The sequence below is a fragment of the Theobroma cacao genome, chromosome 5 (genome assembly GCF_053813885.1).
Source record: "Theobroma cacao isolate CCN51 chromosome 5, ASM5381388v1, whole genome shotgun sequence".
Classification (NCBI taxonomy): Eukaryota; Viridiplantae; Streptophyta; class Magnoliopsida; order Malvales; family Malvaceae; genus Theobroma; species Theobroma cacao.
The window spans coordinates 41,810,619-41,824,328 of record NC_142643.1 but is presented as its reverse complement, the minus strand read 5'-3'; the positions used below and the strand labels follow the sequence as shown (position 1 = coordinate 41,824,328).

Below are 13,710 nucleotides of genomic sequence, written 5' to 3'. Positions count from 1 at the left end.
AGCATTGCTGTATATGCAAAAAAAATTTACATTTTAAACTGTTTTCACTCGATTCTTCCCTTTTCTTTAAACTCTTTTTGCTCGTTCAATGCAAAAGGATTGTAAATCACTTGAATTTCCAGTTGAGCAAATCCTCCAACAAGACATTGTTAAAAGGAAAAATTAAGTTCATGAAATATAGGCTGACTAATTCCTTAACTGCTTCTCCAGTAAGCTCACAATTAGAGCGAAAACTGCATGTAAGATTCCTTACACCTTTGGATGATCAATGGTTTAGAGCTCAACATTGTTTCACTGCCAGCCTGTTACCAATAATCTCTGCATGAACACTTGCCATCTTTGAAATGGTGAAATCTGCTATTATCCCGTACAATTATCTCTCTTTGGGAAATCTTTGACATGAACTTTATAGCTGTGTGGCAGTCCACACAAACGCGAATGTTCTTGGTTATTCGAAGGGTTGTCCCAGTAGGGGTGCTAATGATGCCAAAAGCTAAAGCTAATCTCTCACTATGGCTAAATAACAAGTATTTCTTCTGCTCCTCCTCAACATCATGGCAAACCTCACTCGTGTCAGGAATATACCCTTCTCGTTCCATCTGTTCCAAAAGATCTTTCCAAGCCTTATATATTCTCTCATAAAGAGGATGTGATTTATCTCCTGATATGAAAGTATGAACCCTATTTTTAACTTCTATCCAGCTGCAAGCTGGTTCCTTTCTTATGCCTTTTTTCTTCAATGAGCTTCTCATCTTTGCTGCATCTTTCCATCTCTGTGCAGCTGCGTATATATTTGACATCAGAACATAAGCTCCCACGTTTTCTGGATCAACTTCAAATAATCTTTTGGCAACCTTTTCAGCCAACTCAAGGTTCTTGTGGACTCTACAAGCAGATAACAGTGTTGACCAAATGCTACCTGCTGGTGCAATATGCATGCTAGAGATAAACTCATAGGCTTCTTCCAACTTTCCTGCACGAGCAAGAAGGTCTGCCATAGCAGCATAGTGCTCCAAGCCTGGTGTAATGCCATGATTCTGGGTCATACAATTGAAATGCCTCCAAGCTTCATCTGTCAATCCAGCATGACTACAAGCGGTAAAGACAGCTATAAACGATACATAGTTGGGTTTAACCCCATCCATTTCCATCTGCTTGAATAACAAAAGGGCCTCATGAGCATGCCCATGCAAAGCATATCCCATGATGATAGCCGTCCATGAAACCATGTCATGGTATTCCATTTGATCAAAAATCCACCTTGCTGCCTTGATGTTTCCACATTTGGCATACATGTCAACAAGTGAGCTGGCTACAAACACATTATCATCAAATCCACCTCGAATTATATATCCATGAAGTTCCTTCCCTAGGTGCAGTGTCGTCAAGTAAGCACAAGCTGGCATAATACTTGAAAATGAAACATCCCTCGGCTTTACTTTAGCTGTTAACATTTGGCGAAATAAATTCAGACCTTTATCAAACATGCCATTCTGTACACACCCTGCAATAATCGAATTCCAAGAAATATCATCTCTTTGAGGGAACAGATTAAATACACGGCATGAATCTTCAATCCGAGAACAATTGGCATACATATCAACCAAACTACTTCCTACATACCAATCAGAATCAAACCTATGTCTGATTGCATATCCATGAATCTCCTTTCCTTTCATTACATCCACATATTCTGCAAATATAGGAAGTACACTAGACAAAGTGTATGAATCAGGTTTCATGTTAGCATTCCCCATCTCCCTAACCATCCTCAAAGCTTCTTCATACATTCCATTTTGTGCATTCCCTGCAATTACCGTATTCCAAGAAACAACATCCCTTTTTGGCATCATGTCAAAAACCTTTCTCACACTATCCAATTGAAAAACATTTCTGCCCTTCTTTTGAGCTAATTTGCCGCAAAGTTCATTACCTTTTGGCATTCCATCAAGCATATTGAAGGTGAAAACTTTATGTCCCCCATTCACTTCTAAGCTTTGAAATTTTGCATACATATTCAAAAGGGCATTTCCTGTAAACAAATCAAAGTCCAAACCGAGCCTAATAATACAACCATGAATAGACTCACCCAACCTCAAGTTCTTTATAAAAGCACAAGCTTTAAGAACAAAAGGGAGCATTTTATGATCTGGGTATATACCTAGACCACGCATTTGGACAAAACAAGTTAAGGAATTTAGAAAAAGGCCAGAATTTGCAAAGCATTTGGTGATGGATTTCCAAGCAAGAAGTGGAGGGGAGCTGAGGGAGTTGAAGAGAAAGAGGGAGTCGTGTAGAAGGTTGAAATTTGTGTACATGGAAATGAGAATGGAAGTTGAAGAAGGAGAGTGGGGTTGGGTTTTGAGAAATTGGGCATGGAGTTCTTTGGCTTGGGATTTGGTTTTTAAAGATTGTGGGGTTTTGAGGAGGGTTTTGACCAGGGTTTTTGGGGTGGAACTTGAAGTCATTGGTTTATTTACAGGGTTTTTGGTAAAATGTAGAACGGTGATGTTGGTTACAGAAGAGGTGTGGCCGTGCGGGTTTTGTGTATCTGTGTCGGCTGAAACAGGTCCGGTTGGGGATTTGTCATTTTAGATTCGGTCGGTTCAAGTTCAGTTCACTTTCTTTCAAGTCATTTTGATTCCATCTATCTTGAATGTGTTAAACTTTATTTTCGTTCACAACCCTCAACACTGCCTGCCTGCAGCCTATAAGGGCGACTGGTAGTTACTAGCAGAGGGGGCCATGGCTCGCTTATTCTTATTATAGTATGAATAATCATACTGCTTTATATGGTTTTCATGCAGAGTTTTATATTGGCTCCCCACCTAAGCCACTGCAGCCTATTCTTTGTTCTTCTTAGCTATTTGTAGTATATTTTTTTTTCCTTGGCAGAAGCTACCTTTTTCTTTGTCTTCACAACCATCTTTACTTAGGTTCTTATTAATTTCTTTCATTTTCATTTCTTCACTTGTTTGACTATGTTATGTAAATGCCAAAGCCATGATCTCTGCAGACATTCCTGGTTTGCTGATTCAAAAGCTATCTCTTTACATATTTTGACATCCAACAGGATAAAAGCTGAGTTGCATAGAATTTATACTCTATATGTTGCTTAACTTGGTTTTGAATCCTCAGCTCAAACTTCCTAATTGTTTAGATCAAGGACAAATCTAGCATTTATCCATGCAAATTGACTTCATCATTTGAAAGCAAGGGAAAGAAAATTTAAAAAAGGAAAAAACATTCTGGAAAGAAAATTTAAAAAGGAAAAAAAATTCTTTCTCCTTTGAAGTTAAAAGTCTTCCCTTTATACATGTCGTTAGGTACATCTTTTGTGCTCTTGCAAAATGACTGAAAGCACACAAACCTGGTCTTGTTCTCTTTTACATAAACACACAAATACACAAATATAAAAGCAAGCAACACGTTGGTCCCAGAACAGTGGTATAAGGTGGGAGGAGGTAGGCTCAAACTGACCAAAATTTACACAAAACTAAGAAGAGCACAACTAAGATTAAGGTTCCCAATCCAAACCCATCATCGAAGGCAGAGCTGCTTGTCTGCTGAACTGAAGGAGAGGAAAACATGTGTAGAGTGGGGAAGAACGTTGAAAGCAGCTGCACAAGGACCAACAGCAGAAGAAGCACAAGCACCATCACAACATAAAAAGTGTCACTTTCCGAGTCTCCTGCCTCAAATAAAGGCAGAACAAACTCTAGAATAGATTGCAAAGTAGGACCGAAGATCACCAATCCTAAGACTCCCACCATTAGAGATGGTACCAGTGGAGATGGCCCGCTTCTTCTCATTGCTCTCTTAAATCTTTCCTACTCTTTTTTGTTGGTTTTCAGATAGAAAGGACAAACCTCTTGGCTGTTAAAGGAGAGTTGTGTCCTGTGAGAGTAGATGAGTTTGTTGAAGACGGATACAGAATTCAAACAACTTGATGATCCTTTTCTTTGGTCATATGTGGTAGTTGAACCATTGGACATGTCTTTCTGAGTTCATCCAATCATCTATTTCGATCCATTTGTTTGTACATACAATGGAGGTTAGCTGCAAACCCAACCATACTCGGATTTAATCCAAGGCGAGCGAATATATTACTGATTTCCTGCAAGGACTATGACTATGGAAACATTTCTTTAGTTAGGGGTTAATTGCTAGTATATTAATGAAAAGGACATTCATAGTCATCGATGACTTCAAGGTGAGAATTTTAAAGAATAACATCGCTGACAGAATGACGAGCGACAAGTAACCTCAATCAAGTTCATATCAGGTAATGAGAAAACATATCAAGAGAATGCTTGAATAAACTTGAATAGAACAAGGTAGCAGCCTCCTTCACAAGGGTTAATACTTAAATACTATGAGGAACTGTGATTATAGAGGACATGAGCAGAACGGAAGGAAAGGAGAATGATTATATCATCTAAATTTTAGCTTACATATCCCATCAAAAAAAAAAACTAATAACTCAAGTTCCATTGTTCAAATAAGTTCAAGTTTTCAACTCTTGTCAACAAGATTTACCATAAAACCATCATGTCAGCAACAGTTACTTATCAAAAAAGGACAAACAAAAAGTAACAATCCCCTTACAATTGCCATCGACTGATTATCATCTCTCTCTGGCAATCCTGGTATCTAGTGTCACTCTCAAATAAGTATAAAATAATACTAAAGACTATTACCTTGCGCGATGGAGAATCAAAGTCCTAACCTAAGTACAGATCAGCCTCCCTAGACCTTGCTCACTTGTACCCAAAATTATTTTACGATAAGTGATTCTAGTATTCTACATGTTCCATGCAAAAATAAAGAGAGGGAGGGGGGGCATCATTTTTTCTCCCCTTTGCTCAATAAATCAGATGCAAGTTCAAGTTTCATTTGACCAAATCCTAAATCAGGTAATAAACAAATATATTCATTAAAAATATATAAATACAGCTTTGTTGGTCAAAAAATGTAGCTTAGACTGAAAGGATTCCATACAATGCAATATTCCTAGAGGATACCAGGGATAAGACCCTGCCATTGCAAGCAAATATGCTTAAAGAAAGTCACAGGTGCAGGTGCATGCGCTCAGAACCAAGTATGCAAAATAGATTTCTTCACCACGACACCATGCCAAGCTCCTTGTGTGGTCTACGTGGAGAGAGACAGAAAAGGAGGCAACTCAAGTAAGCTTCATTCAGGCCAAAAAATGTAATCGTCATCACACAATATAAGACAAAAGTTCCATATTACTTCTAACCACATTAAATATCCAATTTTTCTTTTCTGCTATGGATGTTAAATATCCAATGGACACTGACTAATGGCAGGCTGATGCATATCTAATCATACATAGAGAGAGAGAAAGAGGAGCTACCACTACATCACTCAGCCTGGCACTACGAAACTGAGACAGCACTCGCTATCCTGCTTTATCTCCTGCAACTAGAGTTACAACACTGTATACAAACAAAACAAATATGGCTAGCTCCAGCTACTCCAACACTCTAACTAAGCCTCAGTGATCAAGATGTAGGGCTATACTTGAGATGTTGCTCGTAGAAGTTGATCAACTGGCACATAAGAAAGGAGACAAAAGCAGCACAAGAATTGTTAGCTCTTAGAGCCAATGCTAATTGACTAACAAAAGGTCAGGCAATAATATGATCAATTACCAGAAGTGGATTGTTAGCTTTAAGATATCTGTTGTCCACCATAACCTCTTTCCCATCAGACCTGTCAAAATATACACCAAACATAATTATCATCAACAATAGAAACTTCAATAAAGTGCAGCATAAATTTTGAGGACTTTCAAACAACACAATCACATCTAAAATTAAGCTTCTCTTCCAATTAGAATTAAAGTGCAAAACCCACAAACTTCACTAATCTAACAGCTCATATCACAAAAACTGTTCCTCTTCAGGGCCACCAGTGATACCAACATCAATTTATCATCCAATAAACAATTCTCAGGAGTGGGAAAAGCCTCATCTTGAATTCACTAATGTTCAAAATTCACCCAAAGCCCAAAAGATTTTTCTCAATTGGGTCATACATACACTCAATACCTCTGCTTTAAAGGTAAAAATTAAGATTAACATCTGACTACCCTAGGACAGAGGTAATAGCTTGATGAATCTGTAATTTGATTCCTATAAGACGAGTCTGCAACATGCTGTATAAGACATATTAAAGAAAAAAGGATCATAACTATGAAGTTCACAAGACATTTCCACTATCAATTCTTGAATAATTAATAAAAAGAAAAGCCCCAAAAGTGCAATTTGATATCTATCATGCTCTACGGATGCAATCCATAAAAGCAAACTACATTTTCATACCATTGTTGTCCAAGGAGGCCACCTGCTAACCTGCTTAGACTTTAATTTCAAGTCAACATAAAGTTACTATTCCCTTGAACAAGATCTTTCAATTGTCAACCATGAAGAATTTACTCTTTTGACTTACAATTACACATCAACAGCCTATGGTTCTTAATGAAGTGTAGTAGATTCCAAGACAAGCCAGAATTCATGTCGAACATTATTTTTCTTCATATTCTTTTAGACAACAAAAACATGTTGGTGTTTTTAAGGAGATTATAGTCAAACACATGCACAGATGTTGTATCCACAACAGGAAAGAGTAAAATTACTCCAGCGACAACTAAAGCTCTAAAGCTCAACATGATAGTACATTAAGTGTTAATACATCAGAATACAATAATTTACACAAGCAAGAACCACACTTCCATCCCACAATACCCCCACCAAGAGCAAGGCCAAAATATTTTTCACTGTCAGCTAAACCAAAACTTCAGAACTTCCATAAAGCAATTAAATTGAATATGATTTGAATGTGCGTAAATGTTAAAGGTATTAAGTTATATGTAGATATAATTTCAAGCCACTACAAATCAGCCAATTATGGTACGAAGCCAGTAATTATATACAGAGCGTTTAACAAGTTATTTGCATGGCATTACATCTAGATAGAAAAGAAAAACAACCGTTACAACATAACAGAACACATCATTAGCTCAAATACTTAGTTATGGAACCTAATATAATGGCATATGTTGGAAACATGGCTGTGAGATTTATTAGATGCAAAAGTTTTCTCTTCTGGTTTCTCCGCTAAAAATTGCCCCAGTTACCTCAATAGTAGATTCTATTTTAGCTTTTGTTTGGAAGACAGAAGCTTCGAGAGTAAATCATATAAAAATGGCGGTTGCATTAGAGTTTGACAACAAACCTGATTGCCAAGAAGGTTACTGAAACATCTTGAATGTTATCGGATACAGAAGCTGAAAACCCTACAGGCTTCAGGATCTTGGATATGACAGGCACATTTACGGAATTATCAATCTGGGGCCTATGACTCAAACCATCTGCTGTTAAACCAAGACCTTCAATTCCTATCTGTGCATCTGCAATTCCATAGCCAACATGGATATTTGGTGTTGCATTTGGAGTCAAATTAGGTCCAGAAGAAACTAGATCTTGTTTAAACCTCTTCACTGAACCAGACTTCCTTCTTCTAGCCCCTGTGCGACGATCACTGTGAACTGATTCCCCACGATCAACCTTTTGCAGCCCATTGGCAAGGCCATCACTTTCAGAAGCCTTGCCTTCTTGGAAACGCATAGCAAGCTTATCAGCATTGACCCCATTGGAAGATATTGCTCCTTTTAGTTCACTGAGCTTGGTATCATAATCATTTTCATCCTTCCTTTCATCAATTTGCTTTGAACCATTTGCAGACCCATTCTCCTTAACTCTGTTAGCTACTTTGACATTGTTGGCACTTCCATTGGTCTCTCCCTCTCGTGCTGACACTGTAACTGGACTTGAGGCAGCAAGATCAGCAATACCTGAATTGTCAAGAGGAACCAAGGATAGGGACTTATCAACAACACTGACTTCAAGACCAGTTGCATTATATGTTGTAGCAGAGGAGCGTGGCTGCTTCTTCTTGGACTGTGTATGAGGACCACCATACTTGCGTTTGCGCTTTCGATTCTGCTTCCCGGAACGCAAGCTTCAAAACCAGAAAGGAAAATACATAGTACATATTACTATGGAAAAGACAAACAGGTTCTATACACCTTATGTGCTAAGAAAGTTGAGGATAAGTGAAAGGCAATGAGGGCCAAGATGTTACTTTACCATTTATGCCTTTCTTATCCTCAAAAGTGGAAGACGAAATTTAATTCAATTAAATAGTAAACTGATTCGACTATTTACAACTCAAATGGATCAATAGAACTAATTAATAACACGACAACAAAGCCTGCTTTGTTATTCAACGATTCAGCTAGTCTAAGTGATTTGAAACAACCACAAAGAATAAATACCTTGTTAACAAATAAAGTATGCTTTCTTTGCTTTAGCTTACCTAGCAACCATACAAAGCCAAGGAAGACATGAGTAACATAGAAAGGAAATCAAGGAATCTTACCTTTCCTCAAATGCATCTATAACATCAGAACAAGACTGGAGATTCTCCAATGGCTCCCATGTATTTGCAGTTTCTGGCCATCCACGCCTTCAAGACAAAATAAATAATTAGGATTACCATTTTCTTTAAGCAAGCTGATCCTCATATGTTTAAAGCAAAATTTAAAAAGCAAAAAAAAAAGCATCAAAGAGATACACAGACAAAGGATGCTCACCATTTGATGAGATACTGAAGCTGACCCTATCATATGCCAACATAACACACAAAAAATTCATAATTAGATAAAATAGAGAGAAAAATAACAACCACACCCCCCCCCCCCCCAAAAAAAAAAAAAAACACGAAAGGCATATTATTATGGCCTCATTCCCTAAAGTTTCTCCATATCCATCAAAACCCCCAATATGAGGAAAAGAACAGACTGAAACTAAAAACAACCCCAAAAAATTCAAAAACCCCATTTGGCAGCCTAAACTTTGGACTGCAACGAACCCATTTTTCCCTTTGTCCCATCTGTTTGGTTCAAGAAAAAATTAACCAAAAACAAAGCCCAATAAAAACAAAGAAAAAAGGTCCAACCTTTCGAACCCTTTTACGGCGAATAGCTTCAATCTCAAAGAACCCATCATCAAGCTTAGTCCTTTCTTCTTCTTTGCCTTCATTATTTTCTTCTTCTTCTCCTTCTTCTTCTTCTTCATCTTCCTCTTCCTCTTCCTCTTCTTCTTCTCCTTCTTCTTCCTTCTTTTTCTCTCCAAGTCCTTCACTTTCAACTATTTGCTCACTAGTTCCTCCTCTTTTCTTCTCTTTCTCACCCCCTCCTCCCTCCTCACTCTGTACTACCCTTTTCCTTCCTCCTCCTTTCATATCTTAGACAAAATCCAACTGGATAAAAAAAAAACAAACCAAACAAAAAGTAAAAGCCTTCGATTTTATTTTTCTCCCTCTCTATTGCAATGAACTTTAAGCTGGGAACTGAGAAGTGGGAAATAGAAAGCTGTTCTTCCCTTTTTTTTTTTTTAATTTAGGGGCGAATATTGAGTTGGACCCGAAATGGCTCCGACCCGGATTCCATATGGAATCCTCTTCAAAGTCTTTTAAACTACTTTTGCCATTTTGGCTATCTTGTCTTTGCCGCCTTTGTTTCCGCCAAAACTTATTCTTCTCTTATCCTAAAAGTATTTTCTTTCAATTTTTCCTATTCCAATATCCCATTCTCAATCCAAGCAACGTCATTAACTTAAGTTTTCACACATTTAAAAATATTTTTATATTATTTTTTCTTAAATATACGAAAATATCATTTGTTAATGTTTGTTTTATTATTTAATAAAATTTAAATGACACAATATTGTAAAAAACTTTTAAATTAATTAAAAGAATTCAAATAAATCTTTATTTTCTTATTACTTTCAATCAAATTCTTTATTTTTATTTTTAATCAAATAAATTAATTATTATTATTAATCAAAATATCTCTTATTATTTTAATATCACGTGATGTTAACGTAATATACTGATATTCATAATAAATGATGACTTAATATGTTAATTTAACATTATCACATAAAATTTTTACCCTCCAACATGAAAATGACATTATATTTTAACTAATGATCTTTAATCAACCTTTGATCATTAATCAACCTTTAAGATATTAATCAATAGTTAATCTTATAGTGATTGAATTTAGTGTTTTTTTCAATTTATCTACTTCTTAAAAGTATATGTTAAATCAAATAAGATTTTAAAAGCTCTTTAAAAAAGTAATTTAAAAAAAAAAACAAAATCTTAAAAAAAGGTTTCATGAAAAGCTTTAGACAATAGCTTTTTTTTTTTTTCTTTTAAAAACACATCACTTTTTTAAGAAAAATTTTCTTTATTTTCAAAAATATCCTCATCTAACCCTAACATTACCCTCTCAAAATATATCCCATCTCTCACCCCTCTCCAAGTAAATAGATATCTCTTCTCCTTTACTTTTTTTTATAAAAAATACTAGAAAAAAAAATAAACCCAGCAATAGAATAACGAAATTTGGAATTTTTTGTTATTATAAAGATTAAGAGAAAAAAAAGACCTAAAATTTCAAGCTACATTCAAGTATTATTTTTTCTTTTTCTTTTTATTTTGTTTTTTATTTTCTTTCTGCCGTTTTTCTTTTTCTTTGCTTTGGAATCTCTCTTTATTCCTCAATTTAATTATTTTTTAATTTTAAAATATATATTTGAGTTTTTGTTAAATAGCTTAAAGGATCAAAGCTATTTTGGGTTCCTAGTAAAGATCCTAGGCCATTAAAATTGTTGAAAAATCTTGATTGAAGGTTCTATCATTTTGGGTTTAGATCACCATATGATTGATCACCTAGTATTAGGTAGCTCTATATTCTAGTAGTCTTATCAGGTTGCTTTTGTTTTAATATCGTCTTTTTTTCTATTTCAAAGTGTAAGTAAATATATTGAGATATGGTCTGTATCAGATTTTATTAAAGTTGCAAATGAGTAAAAATGTATTCAAATAATTAACGATCACTTTCTTAGAAACTATTATCTTTTGGTGGATATAACTTATGATAATTTTCCTATTTCTGAGTTTTGCTGGAAGTGTCCCTAGATGTTATGCAAGATTTTGAGTTATGTTGGATGATTTGTGAGTGACATAAACTTGTGTGAATTTCAAGCATCTTCTACCTTGTTATGCATTTTGGTTTAATTGTATTTAGTGTAATGCATATGTGGTCCTAATGAACAATCTTGGCTGAATGATCAATTCTTGGATAGTGACGACACAAGATTTATTGTTTTATATGCCTTGTTGCAGCTTATGTTTAGCCAAGAAATATCTCTACCCAATTCTAAAATTTCAAAAAAACCAAAAGAAAATGCAAAGTGGGATTTAGTCACTACTAATATCTTATTTCAAGTTTGTATGGATGAGATTTTTAAGTGTAGAAAACTAAAAATTTCATTCAGAACTAAAATATGGAAAGTTGTAGTAAAGGAATTCAATACTCGTGCTAATAAAAACTATACTAAAAAGCAATTGAAAAATAAACTGCATAGTCTAAAGAATGAATGGATCTTATGGAAACAATTAAAGGGCCAAGACTATATAGTCTTTTTTCTATTTTAAAGTGTAAGTAAATATATTGAGGTATGATCTGTGTCAAATTTATTAAAGTTGCAAATGAGTAAAAATGTATTCAAATAATTAACTATCACTTTCTTAGAAACTATTGTCTTTTGGTGGATATGACTTATGATAATTTGCCTATTTCCGAGTTTTGTTGAAAATGTCCCTAAATGTTATGTAAGATTCGGAGTTATGTTGGATGCTTTGTGAGTGACATATACTTAGTGTGAATTTCAAGCACCTCCTGCCTTGTCATGCATTTTGGTTTAATTGCATTTGGTGTAATGCATATGTGGTCCTGATGAACCATCTTGGCCGAATGATCAGTTTTTGGATAGTGATGACACAAGGTTTATTGTTTTATATGTTTTGTTGCAGTTTATGGCTAGCCAATAAATGTCTCCACCAAATTCTAAAATTTCAAAAAAACCAAAACAAAATGCAAAGTGAGATTTGGTCACTACCAATATCTTACTTCAAGTTTGTATGAATGAGATTCCCAAGTATAGAAAATCAAAAATTTCATTCAAAATTAAAAGATGGAAAGTTGTAGTAAAGGAATTTAATACTCGTGCTAATAAAAACTATGCTAAAAAACAATTGAAAAATAAACTAGATAGTCTAAGGAATGAATTGACCTTATTTAAACAATTAAAGGGCAAAGAAACAGATTTGGGTTGGAACCATGAGACAGGAACCATCGAAGTTGATGCCACATGGTGGGAAGTCAAAATAAAAGTAAGTATTTTAAATTTTATACGTTTCAATTACTATAAATTATTTTATATATGTATGTCGTTTAAAAAGTTTCTTTTTCTTTGATGTTTATGTAGACCAATCCAAAATATGCCAGATTTCGGTATCATGGGTTGGAATATGCTGATGAATTGAAATTTATATTTGGAGATGCAGTGGCCATCAATCGAAATGTATTGACACAAACGATGGCTGTACCAATTGAAGATACTGCCAAATATGCAGATCTAACTCCTCTACAAAACAATGTTGAATCGATGCTGAAGAAATCAATTGTGATGAATATGACAACCCTATAATAAACACCCAAATCAAGAGGAAAAGAATGGTGCCAGAAAAAATGAAAAAAAAAAAGTGGCAAAGGGTAAGGCAAAAATTAAGACTGTAACAAGCTTGCAAAGAACATTGGAACTATTGTGTGAGGTAGCATAAAGTTATAACGCAACTAAAAATGTTGAAATTTCAATGTCATCGCAAGCCACAGGACAATATAGTATTCCGGAGTGTGTTCGAGCATTGAAATCTCTACAAAATAAAAGGAGATTGAGTACCAATGAATTTAATTTTGCACTACAATTGATTAAAAAGGAAGAGAATAGACTCATTTTTATTTCTTTACTAGATTTAAGTGATAAGTTAAATTGGATTCTATATGAGCATAATCTATCAAAAAATTGTGGTGGAAGTAGTTGATTAGTTTAGGATTTGATTTGCTTATTTTATTTGATGTTGAACTTTAAACTACTTTCTTTTTATAGTTGTATTACTTGTTGTGTGTAATTGAATTGGTGTTTAAAAAAATTTACTATTATCCATATTATATGTATTTGAATTGTTATTTGTATTATTTGATTTGTTAGAAATAATATTTGTATTTTTAGTTGATATATTTGGATTTTTACTTATCTATGTTGATATTGTCAAGCAAATGTCTTATAATGAAGTCAAAGCATCATTATAAGTTGTAATGGAGAAAATGTGCTAGGTATTATCCAAACATTTATGGAGGAGTTACTAGTGTAATTGTATATTATATGAATACTTCATGAAATAAGGAAATAGATTCAATTATTCTGATGAATGGAATTAGATATGTAAAACTTTAAAAACTCTGGGTGAATGTTATAGAATGTTTAGGATGAAATCACTTGCTATATTGCAACTTACAGATATATTGATGAACAAAGGATGGTTACATTCATCTAAAGACATGATAACATTAGAGGCAATCGCTATATTTCTTTGAACTTGTGCACACAGCGAAACAAATTGTAACGTCCAAAATAAATTTGAAAATGGAGAGAGACTATAAATAAGAAACAAATCATAATGTCCAAAATAAACTTCAATGACTCG

The 13,710-nt window shown here is 34.6% G+C and overlaps 2 protein-coding genes across 4 annotated transcripts; both read right to left on the bottom strand.

The window, feature by feature from the left end:
• Positions 1–25: 25 nt before the first annotated feature.
• LOC18599731 (Tetratricopeptide repeat (TPR)-like superfamily protein) lies at positions 26–2,625 on the bottom strand. The gene has a single exon (XM_007029812.3). It carries the CDS (start codon positions 2,466–2,468, stop codon positions 306–308), a length of 2,163 nt encoding a protein of 720 aa, XP_007029874.3. The 5' UTR covers positions 2,469–2,625; the 3' UTR covers positions 26–305.
• A 2,287-nt stretch (positions 2,626–4,912) lies between these two features.
• Positions 4,913–9,613, bottom strand: LOC18599729 (chromo domain-containing protein LHP1). Of its 3 annotated transcripts, XR_001928221.2 has the most exons (7): positions 9,049–9,610; positions 8,684–8,709; positions 8,470–8,556; positions 7,264–8,049; positions 5,679–5,739; positions 5,381–5,576; positions 4,913–5,154 (listed from the first exon to the last, which is right to left on the bottom strand). XR_001928221.2 is itself a non-coding variant. In XM_088806560.1 (6 exons), the coding sequence occupies exons 1-6, from the start codon at positions 9,331–9,333 to the stop codon at positions 5,092–5,094; spliced, it is 1,308 nt and encodes a 435-aa protein (XP_088662686.1). In that variant the 5' UTR covers positions 9,334–9,613; the 3' UTR covers positions 4,913–5,091. The 3 variants fall into 3 exon arrangements, 2 of the variants coding, with proteins under 2 accessions (XP_088662686.1, XP_017977548.2); XM_088806560.1 differs by lacking the exon at positions 5,381–5,576 and having other exon boundaries at positions 9,049–9,613; XM_018122059.2 differs by having other exon boundaries at positions 4,913–5,576.
• Between the last annotated feature and the right edge of the window lie 4,097 nt (positions 9,614–13,710).

Bases quoted from the DNA above. Each gene is read 5' to 3' on its own strand.
- LOC18599729 (XM_088806560.1), bottom strand. From the start codon at position 9,333: ATGAAAGGAGGAGGAAGGAAAAGGGTAGTACAGAGTGAGGAGGGAGGA. The intron at 8,710-9,048 runs GTTGGACCTTTT...GGCATATGATAG, and splicing joins GCCGTAAAAGGGTTCGAAAG to GGTCAGCTTCAGTATCTCAT. The intron at 8,557-8,683 runs GTGAGCATCCTT...TTTGTCTTGAAG, and splicing joins CTTCAGTATCTCATCAAATG to GCGTGGATGGCCAGAAACTG.
- LOC18599731 (XM_007029812.3), bottom strand. From the start codon at position 2,468: ATGACTTCAAGTTCCACCCCAAAAACCCTGGTCAAAACCCTCCTCAAA.